Source organism: Pinus tabuliformis, chromosome 9 (assembly GCF_031772625.1).
Source record: "Pinus tabuliformis cultivar Carrire ecotype Pingquan chromosome 9, CPIR1, whole genome shotgun sequence".
Classification (NCBI taxonomy): domain Eukaryota; kingdom Viridiplantae; phylum Streptophyta; class Pinopsida; order Pinales; family Pinaceae; genus Pinus; species Pinus tabuliformis.
In genome coordinates, this window is record NC_142307.1 from 1,504,527,515 (window position 1) to 1,504,543,547 (window position 16,033).

The following is a 16,033-nucleotide window of genomic DNA, read 5'->3' on the forward strand; positions in this document are numbered from 1 at the left end:
ACTATACAACTGACTCTTCAAATCGATTATGTTGGTTAAATACTTAGTCATGTTCATTGTTTCCAATTTTCCCCACATACCTTCTACTAAGGTTTCTTCAATAATGTTGAAGAGAGCTTCATCCTCTAGGCACAACCCGATGGCACTGAGAGCTCGAGCATCCATGTCTTCCCAATCCAAGTTTTTCATGCCAATAGATTTCTTTCTAGCCCCATCTAATGCTTTGTGAAACCCTTGTTGCACTAGCAAATCCCATACCTTCAGTTTACATAATGTAAAATTGTTCTTACTAGTGAACTTCTCCACTTCCAACTAGGGTTTTCCCTTTTTAATTTTTCCTTCAACTAGGATTTTTTATGAATTTCTTTATTTTTGGTTTCTTTCACTAGGTTTTCTCTCTTTTTTTTTTTAACTGTAACGGATATGGGATTTTATTGAATCTGGTGGAAAAGGAGAGGGGCTTTGCCGAGGCAGCCCTGCTTACAACTTGCTTGTGCTTCTAATACAGCTGCTATAACTAACTATTATGGAGGAGTTTCTATGAAGCTATCCTCATTGATGAAGAGCCGCCCTCTGTCCAGTGCGCTACCTTTGTTTGCCATCAAGTCCGCTTCGGTGTTTGAAGTTCTGAGAATATGATATAATTTGGTGGATGCAAAGTATGAAAGAACTCTTTTTAATCTTTCCAGATTTCTGTTGAGACCTGCATTTCGGAATACCTCTCCATACCTCAACTTCTTTATGAGAATCTCTGAGTCTCCAAAAATCTGAATATCCTTGATCCCTTCTCCTCTGGCAATTTGGCAGGCTTTAAGGAGGCTGAGAAGTTCTGCTTGGTTGTTGGTCTTCACGCCGAGGCCCCAGTAGAAAATATCTCTGGAGCGCCCTTCTGGGGAGAAGATGATCCCACCGGCACCCGAGGGGCCAGGGTTTCCTTTAGAAGCCCCGTCAAAGAATATTGTATGAGTGTTTTGAGCTCTCCACCATTCTTGGAATGTTTCATCTGCATCTCTTTTCTTCCAGGTTGGGTGTTCTAGATTAGGTGCAAAGAGAGTTTTCCTATTTTGCAGAGTAAGCTTTCCAATCCAACGCTTCTCTACCTGCTGAAGAGTTGCATCTTCTTTATAGTACTGTTGCTGCACCGTCTCTAGGAGAAGAGATCTAGCCTTGGCTGCTACCTGCAAAGAAGTTAACTGGTGTTCCTTGAAGACCTTCTGATTGCGGGCCAACCAGATTTTCCAGCAGACAAACTTGGGCAGAGCATTCCAGATTTTATTCCAAATCGACTTTTGCGGTATGTGTCGAGAGTACCGACGGCTCCATTCAGAAAAGAGGTTTGGAATTGTTATGTGAGCCGGAGAGGTTATATGTAAATCATGAAGCGTATGATCCCAGACTGCCTTTGCGAATTGACAGTCAATGAATAGGTGTTGCACAGTCTCGGCGTTGCTTCTGCAGAGGGCGCACCAATGAGGGCCAGCGAAACTTCTTTTTGCAAGATTATCGCCTGTAAGGATCTTGTTATGGATCAGAGACCAGACAAAAAAATTGATTTTTGGAAGAGCAGAGGGATCCCAAATGTTTTTCCAAAACGCTGGGCTGTATTTGTTGTTTCCTTTTATTTGATATGCTTTATATCCTTCCGCTGCAGTGTAATCGCCAGTATGGCCCCAGCCCCATCGATCTTGTATTGTTCTGTGGATCGGGGCGGCCTCTTCGAGCTGCTCCATAAAAATGTTCAGTTGATGCTGTAAATGGGCTGGAGGAGCAGGGATTGCCCAACCTGCCCAGTCGCCTCGCTGGTCCCATTCTGATATGTCATAGAGACTTGACTTCCCGGCAGAGGTTAACCACTCCTTAAAACCTGTGATTTCTTCATTATCCCTTATGGCATCTCGCCCCATAATCCTGTCGTTCCAGATGCTGGTTTTCTTGCCATTCCCCGGTATTCTATAGATTTTACAATTGAATATTTTGCTGCTCTTGAGACAGAGCTTCCACAAAAGAGTGTTGTTGGCTGTGTGGTCCAATCGAAGGTTTCTCAACTCATCGCTGGTAGTGTATTTTGAGCAAAGAATGGCGCTGACAGGGTGACTTGGCTCTTTGTACATTTTCCACAGGATCTTGCTGCCTAGAGCAAGGTTGACCAGGGAAGGATCTTTGATTTGCAGACCTCCTTCATCGAAGGGCTTCTTGACTGTTTCCCAGTTGACCAGGTGCAGCTTCTTGTCATTGCCCCTGCCCCCTTGCCAGAGGAAATTCCTAAGCAGTGAGGAGATTTGGTCCATGATATTTCTGGGAGCAAGCAGAAAGGCAGCTTGGTAAATTATTAAAGAAGAGAGCTGTGATTTGATTAAAACGACCTTACCTCCTTTTGTCAACCAATGGCCTCCCCATTTCGAGATTTTGGCTTTGAATTTGCAGATTATGTCACTCCACAGCGATCTTTTGTTCACTCCTGAGATTATGGGAAGACCGAGGTATCTGATGCTCTCCCATTGTGAATGCCCTTTGAATCCAAGAGTGTTGGCAATATTAATGAGATCCTGATGATTTGTATTCCAGCTGAAGACTTCGCTTTTGCCTTCATTTACCAATGCTCCTGAGACTTTGCAGTAGTTCCTAATGACCTTGCCGAAGGCTTTTGCAATTCTGATTGAGGCACCCCCCAGAAGAATCGAGTCATCTGCAAATAAAGCATGATTAATGGGGCTTAATCTGTTGGAGGTTTTGAGGCCCGGGATGGAGCCTGACAGTCTTTCATCTTCAAGTTTTCGGCTTAATGCTTCTGCCATTATGATGTAAAGATAGGGAGAGAGCGGGCATCCCTGCCTGATGCCTCTCTTCGCTTTAAAGAAGTTTGCAGGTCTGCCATTTATGAGTGGAGCTATCCATGGATTGTTCATGCAGGCTTTTAGAAGATTAACAAACTGATTGGAGAAGCCAAAGGAAAGCAAGACTTTGCTGAGAAATGCTCTATTAACTCTGTCAAACGCGTTTGCCATATCTATCTTTATTAACATACCTTTCTCTTTTCTCTGCTGGCTTGTGTGAATGGTCTCCTGAACTTGGATGACATTGTCAAGGATGTGTCTACCCTTCACAAAACCTCCTTGAGATGTGGAGATGATTCTAGGGAGCAAGGGCTTCATTCTATTGGCCATCAACTTTGCCAAGATCTTATAGGAAGCATTACATAAAGAAATTGGCCTGAATCTGGCAAAAGTTTCCGGATTAGAGTCCTTAGGGATCAGAGCTAGGTAGGTTGAGTTGGTGCTACCACCTACTTTGGCTTTTGACATGAATCCCCTTACCATCCTTTGGAGGTCATATTTTATTGTGTCCCAGCAGACTTTGTAGAAGTGAATGGAAAAACCGTCCGGTCCGGGGGCCTTGTCGGAGTCCATGGACCAGATGGTTTTGATAATTTCTTCCTTTGTGACAGGTTTACATAACTCTGCATTGTCCTCAGGCGAAATTAAGGAGGGGATGTGGTTGAGAAATTCTGTTTCCTCCATTTCTTCACCTTGATCATCCGAGTTGTAGAGATTCTGAAAGTGTTGTTCTGCAGCTTCTTTGACTTGTTGATTGCCCTTGCAGATTTGGCCCGTCATAGTCTTTATTTCTGTTATGTGATTCCTTGACAATCTGGCCCTGTACTGCCGATGGAAGAAAGAAGTGTTGCGGTCCCCTCCTTTTAGCCACAGGCTCCTTGATTTTAGTCTCCAATATTCTTCCTCGTTTCTGAAAGATTTATAGGCTGCTCTCTGCGCTCTAATTTCCTTTTCCAAGAGGTTTTCATTAATGATTTTGCTTTCCATATTATTTTGCAGGGAATGCAAGGCCTGGACTGTTGCAACTCTTAGAGAGGTGGGGTTGGGCGCTGGTTTCTTGATCCATTCTTTCAAAGCTTTTTTAGTGAGCTTCAGTTTTTGCTCCCAAACAAAGCTTGGGGATCCTGCGATGGAGATGTTCCAGGATGCTTTCACCGTGTCCATAAAGCCTTCTCTTTCAATCCACTGAGGAGAGAATCGAAAGGGGATGGGGCCCAAGTCTTCTTCATCTTCTAGACAGAGCTGTATAGGCTTGTGGTCCGAGGACAATTTGGGCAGAATTTTTGATGTTATGATTTTCTTGTTCATGAGGAGAGATTGCACTAGGAAGCGGTCGAGCCGAGCAGAAATATGATCTGTTCCAGATCTATTATTTGACCAGGTGTATAAGCCGTGAATTGGATTGAAGTCTTGTAGATCCCAAATCTGAGCGAGTTCCTCCACGACACCCACCATGGGGTCCTTATGGTCAGTGCCTCCTCTTTTTTCTTTGGCTTTCAGAACAATATTGAGATCACCAGCGAGGATGATGTTGTTAGGGGCTTCCTGTTCGAGGAAATCTGCCAAAGACTTCCAACAGTCTCTTTTTTCTGAATAGTTGACTGGAACATAAAGATTGACCAAAGAGATAGTTAACTTACTTGGAGTGTGGGTGATTTCTGTATAGATCCAATGCAAGGTCTCATGAGTGCTGATCAGCTGGAATAGTTCTCCATTCCAGAGCGTTGCCAGGCCTCCCGAGGATCCCCGAGCGCTGACAGCTATGCCTGAGTTTTTCTTCCATTTTGAGTTTCCGGTTTCTAGCAGGGCTTGTCCTGCTATCTTAGTCTCTTGGAGCATGAGGATATCTGCAGGTTCCGATTTTAAGAGGTCCTTAACTGCTTCGACTTTTGCGGGGCTCCCCAGTCCTCTGCAATTCCAAGAGACTAATTTCATTATTTACCTATGCTTGGGGTGGAACCGCCCTTGGAAGTCCTGGGCCTGTTACTTCTCCCGATTGTCATTTCTATCGTGGATTGGCTCCCTTGGGTTTTGAGCCTTTCTGCTTCTTCTTCTCTTTTTTCTTTACGGGATTTCCTTCCTGGTCTTTTTAATGGCCTCTCAAAGAGTTCTTCTTCTGAAGACTCAGAGCTTATAGCTGGCTTTTTCTTCGCGATGTCAGCATACGTGGGGCTTGAGGGGCTGCCTTGATTGGCTTCAATGTGGATGTCACCTCCTACCTCTTTATTTTTTGGTGGGGTTTCCTCAGGATTCTCATTAGCCTGAACTTTGGTCGGCGGATCTGGTTGTGCCTCCTCAGATTCTTTTTCATTATCTCCTGTTTCCTGAGTTGGGGTATCATTGTTCCTGTCACTTGTTGGAGCGCTTTTTCCTGTGTTTTTCTTTTCTTGGACTGATCTTTGGACTAAGGTCCATTGTTCTCCATTCTGTTTCTCAGCCTGTTCCTCTGCTTTCTTCTTACAGTTTTTGGCGAAGTGGCCGTAGCCATGACAGTGTCTGCATTTAAATGGGAGCTGTTCGTAATCAAGCTCTTGGATGTGCGACCATCCTGCCACCGTGAGCTTGATCGCTTCCGGCAATCCTTCTTCGAGATCCACTTCGACGCAGATGCGCGCACAAGAGTATTGATCTCTTCTTACTGCCTGGTCTATATACTTGCCTAGAGCGTTCCCAATGGTCTGAAACGATTTTTGGTTCCAACAGTGGAGGGGCAGATGGGGAAGTCTTACCCACACCGGCACCGCGGATGGAACATCTTGAGAGGGATCAAAGTCTGGATTCCATTGATTTAGATAGAGTCCCTGCGGCCCCATGAAGTAGGGGCCATTTCTGAATATTAGGCTTCTGTCTTCTGAGCATTCAAAGACAAAGACGAAGTACCCTTTGCCCACGAAGTAACTCTTCACTCCATTTTTTATGAGAGATTGCCAGTTTCTTTGGGTCCATTCCTCCACAGATTTGGGAGAGGGCCATAGGCCTGTAAACTGGCCAATAAGGCCTTTTTCAGCCAGGTTCAGAGCAGCTTTGCAGGTATCCTCCTCTAGCAGGGCAACAGAAGGGATAGATTCCAATCTTTTTATGAATTTTTGCTGGGTCACTGAAGGTCGCCGAATTGATCCATTCGCTATCAGGTTCATAAATGCTGAAACTTCAGGGGGCGGATCCGCAGGGGGAGAAGGGCCCTCAGGGGCCTCCATCTGACAGCAGAGGGAGGCAGGGAGCTGTGCGCTGGGGCGCAGCAGCCAGGACGGCGCAGCCAGTCGAGAAGCATCCGAGAATGTGTTTTTGGATCATTTTCACATATCCACTAGGTTTTCTCTTTTTAATAACATATTCCACTAGAAAAAAACTTCAAACCCCTACTCCAATTTTGATTGAAGAAACCAAAAAAAAATTGAGAGAATTTTTCAGAACTTTACTGTTATTTGTAAAGAAACCCAACAATAATGTTTAACTCTTCAAAATTTTATTTACTTTCATAAATGAATTCTTCAACAAATAATTTTTTTTACTTCCAAAATAAAAATTACTAGGACAAAGTAGATGGCACCTTCTAGTCAGCAATCTCTTTTCAAGCTTTCCTGACTCCTTTTACGAGTCTTACTTTTACACTCAGCGACAATGCAAGAAAAAATGAAATACGGTAATGTGGATCTCATACACAGCTTTAAATCAACCCTCAAAGTAAACAACAGTACAAAGAATCTACCCCTGAGCAGGTTGTCTAGTCCTCTTATGCACTTCAAGATTAAACAACGACATGCCTTGACTAGTCTAGGAATCGTTTCAGTCAACAACAATTGTTTCATTTACCAGGCTCAAGATAGGGTTGGCTCCCTACAACACTTCTCTTCTCAACTTCCAACGACTTGCTTGACTTCTTCCAACGTCAACTATTATTATAGCAGTAGGGTTTGGCTCTACACTTTATTTTACGTGTTTTCTGCTACTTTCTCTTACTCGAAGAATGTGGCCTCCAAGAATGTGACTATCCCATTTGCGCCAAGATCGGTTTTCTTTGAATAATGGCTTGTTTTGAAACTTGCTTAAAATTTATTTTGCTAGCAGACCATGGACATCACACTCCTTTCTCTAATACCACCTGTTCATATTTTGAGCCTGTTAACATTTAAATATGAAATAAATGCAAAAAAAATAGAAAATGAATCACAAAAACGAACACGTGAATTTACATGCTAAACCCTAACAGTGTGTCATCTAAACCTCAATGGGGCAAGGGATTGGAATTTTTATTGCTCCAGGTGAAAAAATGATTCTCCAAAGTTACATCAAACCTCTTGGGAAATCATAATTTTAATACAAAGACTTTGTTACATAACTCCCTATGGTTACACAACTGCCTCACCAGTAAAACCATATTTACTGAAATAATTACATTATTAACATTAATTGTTGTCATTCTTTAACAAATATTCTATCCACATTTTTTCCGGACTCATTATTTTTCATTATATAAATAATAAATATAAACCGATTAAAACTAAATACATATATAATCAAATGTTTTCATGAATATTCTTACGTGGATTTCTATATTGTCTATTTATTTTATAAGAAGTCTTTAAAACTTAATTACTTATCCTAGAAGGATTTTTTTTCAATATTTTTATTTTTAATTGATTTCATCAAGAACTCCACTTTTGCATTATTACACTTTCTACTGTCTTTCTATTTTATCGTATGTATTTCAAAGTTAATTAGTTACCACAAAAGCTTCCTTTCAAATTCTTATTTTTTAATTTATTTTGTTGGATCTCTATGTCAATTTATACTTTGAATCGAAGGATTTATATTCTTATGTTATATATTATTATTCATATAGTTTATAATATTATTCATAGGGTTTCTTAATCTTTTTGTCTTATAATATTAATCTTAGGGCTTATAATATTATTCTAAAGGTTTATGATCCTAGGGTATAATATTATTCATGAGGTTTATAATATTAATCCTAGAGTTTATTAGTTCCTTATTTTTATTATTACTTTGAGTTTATAAGGTTATTCTTACAGTTTAATCCCTTTTGCTTTTAATATTAATTCCTTGCGTTTACAATATCAATCCCTTGGGTTTATTAATCCCTTCCATTTGTAACATTAATCCGAAGGTTTATATTATTAAAGTTAGGGTTTAATATTTATTTTAGGTTTTATAATATTTATCTTCTCGGTTATATCCCTTTGTTTAATAATATTAATTGGTTGGTTTTGTGACAAATGCTATCTCAATATGAAAATCAATAATAGTCATTCATTGCCCAATGCCACATAGTGACAAAGATTGTCTCAATATGAAAATCAATCATGGTCTACGATGGCCATCTATGGTCAATCATCATCAAACATGGTCCAACGTCACATTATGACAAATATTGGCTCAATATGAAAATAAACTGTGGTCAATAACGGTCAATAATTAGGGTTTAATGTTAATTTTAGGGTTTATAATATTTATCTTAGGGTTTATTTCCCTTGGGTTTATAGTATAAATCCATTAGGTTTGTGACAAAGATTATATCAGTATGAAAATCAACCATGGTCAGCCATGGTCAATCATGGTAAACCATGGTCAATTATGGTCAATCATGGTTCAGCATGTTATTGTGACAAATATTGTCTCAATATGAAAATCAACGATGGTCATTGATGCTCAACTATGGTCAATCACAATGAACCATGATGAACCATGGCCAACCATGGTCAACCATGGTCGATCATATTATAATGTATTACGTATTTATATCCCTCTGTTTTATAATATATCTTGGGTTTAATATTATTCTTAGAATGTCTGAGGCTTTTACTATTAATCCCTTGGCTTTATAGTATCAATCTCTTGGGTTTATTAATCTAAACATTCATATTCCTAGGGTATAATATTATTCATATAATTTATAATATTAATCTGATGGTTTAATATAAATACCTTAGTTTTATTTTAACCTTTTTGGCTTAATATTATTCCTCGAAGTTTATAATGCCTTGGGTTTATAATATTAATAATCGTTTTCATTAATAATATCAATAAACCTTTGGATTTATTATATTTTTGATAATATTAATATTATGGTTATATTATTATAATGTGTCACTGAAATTGTTACAATAATTATTGGATTTGTAATATAATAATAATAATAATAATAATTATTATTATTATTATTACTATTAAAAGTATATCATTGACGCCTATGAGCGTATATCTACCACATTCATTAATGTGGTTGTGCTAGTTACTTATTTGAAAAACTTCCTTTCATTTCTTTATTTTTTAATTGATTTCATTGGATCTCTATGCCAAACTATACTTTTACATTAAATTACACTCTTGTATCAACATTAGAATTTTTTTTCTTCATTCCATGTGCATTGTTATGACAATGTATCAGACAAATTTAAGGTGGTTTTAAGATGACAACAAATAATGGAACTTCACTCTAAGGTTCAACGGTTGTTGGATGATTTCATAACTTATATCCAAGTCGATGTCTTCTGCTAAATATATGTGCTCACAAATGTTGACTTGAAGATGATTGTAAACTAACCTATAGCAAAAGTTATGATTTTTCTACTAAATGGTTGTTTGAAGAAGACCATAAACCAAACCACACTTGTGACTCTCACTTTAAATACAACTATTTGATCTAGATAACTCATGATGTAGACTTTTATTGTAGCTCTAATTTAATTATTTTTTTTTGGCGATAGAATTTCAAAACTAGAAATTCTATCTGTATCAATCACTTAAATTACTTCAAGTGAGAAAACGGAATTCTTTACAGAATACTTACGAAGATAAAGGCCAAAAAAATATGATACTTGCTTACGAAGATAAAGGCCAAAAAAAATATGATACTTCATGTGGCCAACGGCCAACTATATAAACATGTCTACCAAAAATGCATCCATTCCATTCATGAACATATACAAAAACGTAGAGGAAAAATATATAAAAGTTAATGGTGTTACGGATTGAAAATCTAACGAACTTAGATTTAATAAGTAACAAAGACTTCTCAACGGGAACTCAATATCTCCAATTTAAGAAGAGACATGATTGAAATATTCTCTCATAAGTGATTTTAAATTCAATATAATCTCATTGTCAAAGCAATTTCTAAACAACAAAATTGACTTTACAAATATCTAGTGTAACATATAGCTAAAAAGCTCCAAATTTACGTGCGATCCCTATATTAGCTACCCTATTTTTTTTGGTAAAATGAAGTCCACCTCAAAACCTGAGCCATATCTGGTTTTCGTGTGTAAAAAAAGATAGATCGTGGAATACCATGACAACCTCCGCGAACATTTTAGTTAAACAAATTCACTTTAGAGCCACACATGGAACTAAAATCATCATTACATGTCGATATTTAGAGGCACCTTGGCTTATTAGACAAGAAAAAGAGGGAAGATTCAAATCAACTCACATTTACACAAACTTTAAAATGAGTAATCCCCTTCTTCTTCTTTTTAATTAAATAACCCCATCATTCGATATTCTTTACACTTAATATTCATCAATCAATATTTTTTATATGTTGGTAGAAAATTGAGATAAAAGTGATGGATTAATTTGGAATTTAGATAAACATAGGTACTTCACATTATTGAACAATATCGTACCATATTTATTAATAAAAACACTTTCTAAATTGTGAAAAATAAAGTCAATATATTGTAGGAACATGGGTGGGGATGTGGAGTAGGGATAAAGTATAGGAATTTTGTGGTATAAAAAGGGGTGTTACTTAATGAAAGGGGATATTTATTAAAATTAGGGATTATTTTTATTGGAAATATGTATTTGGAGCGGGATAAACAAAAGTATTTAAGGAGATTCTTATCAATATCTATTAAGATTAGTGCTATGACACGTGATGACTAAGTGGAGACTTCATGAAACTATAATTATTGGGACATATATATAGATGTATAAAACCTTAAATATTCCTCCAAGGATATCCATACCTCCACTGTATTAAAGCAAAAATTCCCTAGAACCTTTGTAAAATCTATAAAAACAAGAGAACAATCATATTCCCTAGATGTCATGGGAGGCGGAGATTAAGATAGAGATGGTTTGCTGTGAAATGTAAGCACAAAGTAGCAAGAAGGGAGAGGCATGTGGTATAAAAAGGGGTATTTAGAAGAAATAAGGATATCTACTAAAAATACGGGTTTTTTTATTGGAAACATGTATTGGGAGGGTGCTATAAGAAAGAATTTTGCGAGATTCATATCAATATCTAGCGAGACTAGTGGTATTATTCAATATCCAACAAATAAATGTGCTATGACACATGATCACTAAATAGAGACTTCGTAAACATAAAGGTTTTGAGACATAGATCTACAATTATAGAACCTCAATTCTTCCTTCATTGTCAAAGCAATTCCTAAACAAAGAAATTGACTCTGTAAATATCTAGTTTATTGGAAAGCTCCAAATCTACATATCGTCCATACAATAGTTAACCTATCTTTTTGATGCTAAGAATTCCGCCTCAAAAATAACCCATATCAAGGTAAAAGTTGTAAAAAAAAATAGATTATGCAACAAACAATTGATACTTCCACAAACATTTTAGTTAAAGAAATTCGTTAAATAGCATGCTTTGTTACAAGACTAAGGTAAATGGATCTACGGTCACATAAGGAACTGAAATCATGGTTACATGTCGATATTTCGAGGCATCATGGTTTACTATGAAATTTCAAATTAACACATTTACATAAAATATAAAATGAATATTGCGTTTCTTTCTTCAAATATCCTCATCACTCGAATTTTTAATATGTTGGTAGAAAGTAAAAGAAAAATGCAATTTTTAATATGTTTGTAGAAAGTAAAGAATAATGCAACTAACTTTGAAGCTCAATAAACTATGAAATACAACTTCAATTACGATTGCAACCCTTTGGGAAATTAACTATATTTCAATATATAGGTGTACAGTAAATACATATCAAGCATAAGCTAAACATAGGGCGTTCACATCATTGATAAATACCATAAAACTTCCATTCATAATTGGGTCTTTACGTTCACGTCATTGATAAATACCATAAAACTTCCATTCATAATTGGGTCTTTGAATTCTAAAAAATAAAGTCAATATATATGAGTGTTTGGGTGGGGATGTATGGTAAGGAGGAATGATACATATTTCAGAGTATGAAAAGTGGTATTTGTTAAAAATAGAGGATATGTATTAAAAATAGGGCTTATTTTTATTCTAAATATGTATTGGGAGGGAGCCAAATAAAAGGATATTTGGAGATTCTTATCGATATCTAGTGAGATTAGTGGTATACTTTATTATCCAACAAATGCAGGTGCTAGGACACATAATCATTAAGTGGAGAATTAATGAAGCTAAATTTGTTTGGGCATATATCTACATGTATGAAGTGTCATTTGATCCATCCTTTCTTGCTTATAAATCAATAAGGATGTCCATACTTCAGCAATCTACAAACAAAAAGTCCCTTCAACCCTTATAGGATCTATCACAACAACTAAGCATACTCATTCTCTAAATGTCATAGCCGATGGAAATGAAGAGATAGATGATTGTTCATGAAATGTAAGCACAAATTAGGGAGGAGGGAGAAGTATGTGTTGTGATGCTTCTTAGAACAATATATTGTTATCTCACCTAGTGAATTGAAATAGTCCATTGGACAAGCAGTACATTGTTTGAGAAAAGAAATATTAAAATCCCCAAGTGTGAAGATACATAAGAAAAGCCACACGGGGGGAAACCTCTTACAAATGGAACATACACATCTTGAGGGAATTGGTGTAGATAGAGAAAAAAATTATCAAATGGTAGACATGAAAGGATACATGTCTGATATGCTCTAGAGAGCACCCATGTGTAGAAGCGTAAGTCCATCGCTTTGATACTATTTGTATAGTGTACATAAAAATAAATATAAGATTAAAATTCATATTATTCAAATAATACACATATAAAACCATTTTATTTATGACTATGGGATTCATATTCAAAAGTCTCTTGGACTTCTAATGGGATTTCAAATTCTTAGCTATAATGCAAATATATTAATGGTTTGACATGAGATAGTTTATTCATTATTTAAATTATTTAAAAAATACTAACTTTATTTTTATCAAAAATCAAGTCTTTGTGTTATCATAATTCCTTTTAATAAGCCTATTAAAAATGACAAACGTTTTCTCAAAATGGTAATTAAAATATTCTATTTATAATAAATATAGTTTTTTTTTAAATATCACTTATCAACTCCATATTAAGCACAACGTCCACGTATACATTTTCTTAAAAGATTAATACATAAGCTTTTGTTAAACTTTTAATCCAATTAAACATATAAACATATAATTAAACTTCTCTTTTGAATTTAACATCTTAATTTTAATTATTTTTTATTTTATTTTAAAGATTATAAAATATATAAACAATTATGAATTTGTGCACTCACTTTTTCACTAGCATAAAATCTCCTTAAATGTCCTTAAATGATGGTGATGTTTTAAACCATTCTTTAGTAGCCGTATTTTTTATTTTATTATTAAAATGGACGAATAATGTAACTTATTACTTTTACTCACTTGTTAATATATTGCAGTGTCCCATCATACTCATTTTATCCTCAATTTAGAAAATATAGACTACACTAAGATAATGATGTTTACCATAGATAAAATCTCATTTTCTCACATTCATTTTTCAAATTTTTTTTATAATTTTTTTAATTTCCTAAAAAATATTTGAAAATTAATTATTTATATAATTTTTTTAATTATATTTTTTCAATTAAACTATTGTAATCGTCACATAAATCTTATTTCTTTAATAATTTTCTTTCCAAGATCTTTTTAAAGGCATCTACCACTCTATATTGTACATCATTATTCTTTTGTACAATATTGTTCCTTACATTGCAATACTTTCTTTTTAGGAATCACAATCCTTTATCTTTTATCTATTTTACCTATGTGATTATTATATTTAATATTTTCTCTTATTATATCAGTTAAGTGGTTAGTAAAAGAAAATAAACATTGATAAACTTATTTTGTGATGCATCTTATTTAGTTAATATTTAAAAAATTATAACAATTAACTAATTTATAATTTTATAATAAATTATTATTATAATTATGATTAATTATAAATAAAATAATTATAAGTTTTAATAAACTATTATTATCATTATGATTATTTATAAAGAAGATAATTATAAGCTTTATATGTTTTTAACAAAAATAACATCATATATGATACAAATAGATATTGCATTTTGTGATTGGATAGCATGTTTATTTTAGAATATGTTTTTAGAATAATAATTAATCTATAAAAAAATGCATTTTTTTGATTGGATAGCATGTCTACAATAATAATAATTAAGCTATAAAAAAATAAATAAGTGGATGGTAAGGATTAAGACTCCATGTAATTGTTATAATTAAGATAAAATGTTGAGATTTATCGCAAAAGTAGTTATAAGCATTTTACTTACAATTTAATTGAAAAGAAAGACAAATATCTCTTATTTCTTATTATACTTTTACTATAGTTTTTTCGTTACATGTTCTTTGTTACATGTTTCTTAAATTTATATATATTTAACTCATACATTAATACCTTTTATAATTAATAATGATTTAAAATAAACTTATAAAAGTTAATTGCTATGATATGTTTTCATATTGGCAATATAGGATGTATCATCACATAAGAGCTTGGATGATCATCAGCCATTGAGAGACCAACATAAATCCATGTTAACTCTTTATCTATAAAGCACTTAGAGAGATGATCAAATCTCTCAACTTCTTTTTTAATGCAAAACTTTAAAAAAGATTTACACATGTAAAAATTTGATTCCTCTATACTAATTCATAATAATATTATTTATATTTACTTGAATTTTACTCTTTTGTATATATATATATATATATATATATATATATATATATATATATATATATATATATATATATATATATATATATATATTTATATATATATGTGACATTTTTGTTTAACATAATTTCTAACTTTTTTTTTAATTTAACGTTTTAATGCATATTTTTTAATGTGATATGCATTAGAAAAAAACACCGGTATATAATTTAGAGGAAATTATTTATTGTAAATATTAATTTCTATCTCTTTATAATTAAATTTATATTTATTAAGTTTTTTAATTTATATTTATTAAGTTTTCACGGTGTTACAAGATCTTCCGGTCGACAAGAGAAATGATGGTGCGAGAAGCATGGTGTACGAGGCGAGCGAGAGAGCTCACGATCCTGTCTTTGGCAGGAGTAATCAATGATCTCCAGAATAAAATTTTAGAGCTGCAATCACAATTGGCTTTCGAGCAAGCAGAGGGAGCAAGGATTTCTCAGGAAAATGCAAATCTCTTAAACATCATCTCTGGATACCATGAAGTTTGGGAGCGCAATTATTACATCCCGCCACTTGAAGAGAGTGAATACTGCTCGCTCGTTTTAGACGACATAGATCCACTGCAGTTATGGGAGCCACTGTAGACATAAATAAAAATGATCGCTATTGCTTAGTTTGAGAATAACACTATGTCAATAAGGCAAAACTAGTGATATTTCCTTGTCTACCCTCTTCCGTTGAGACTAATCTCCTCACTGATGGAAAAATATGATTATGCTTCGAACTCTGAACTTTGTTGTTGTCTTTATTTGGGTCGCTGCCAGCTAAAGCTCCAGATTGTGAACATTGTGATTCGATCTGAGTTTCTGTCGCAGAACTTATTAGCCAGAATTTCTTCCATAGTTTTAAATATATGAAAATGTCAGTTTTAATTATTTGTTGCTTCGATTGTGTAAATGAAGGTAGGATTGAACACACTCTCTAGCAGTGCATTGTGTTGCATTAACAAGATGTCTAGCTAATTGAAGCATCCCACTATCGGAATCATCGAGAGTATGAATTGTGTGTTAGACATTCTGCAGTTTTAACAATGATTCTGCATGCGGAAAAAACTCAAAGAATCATTAAACCTTATTGCCCAGGGATACGAGTTACCTCCAGCCATTGGTGATGTATTGATGCAGGCCATAGTCCACAAGCTTCTCCTTCAGCACTCCAGCTTCTGTCCAAGCAAAAAAACACAAAATTCTGAAGGCACTTCCGA

At 34.8% G+C, this 16,033-nt stretch overlaps 1 protein-coding gene across 1 annotated transcript; it reads right to left on the minus strand.

Moving 5' to 3' along the window:
* Positions 1-524: 524 nt before the first annotated feature.
* Positions 525-6,031, minus strand: LOC149154308 (uncharacterized). The gene is made up of 2 exons (XM_089444108.1): positions 4,932-6,031; positions 525-4,743 (listed from the first exon to the last, which is right to left on the minus strand). The coding sequence occupies exons 1-2, from the start codon at positions 6,029-6,031 to the stop codon at positions 525-527; spliced, it is 5,319 nt and encodes a 1,772-aa protein (XP_089300234.1).
* Between the last annotated feature and the right edge of the window lie 10,002 nt (positions 6,032-16,033).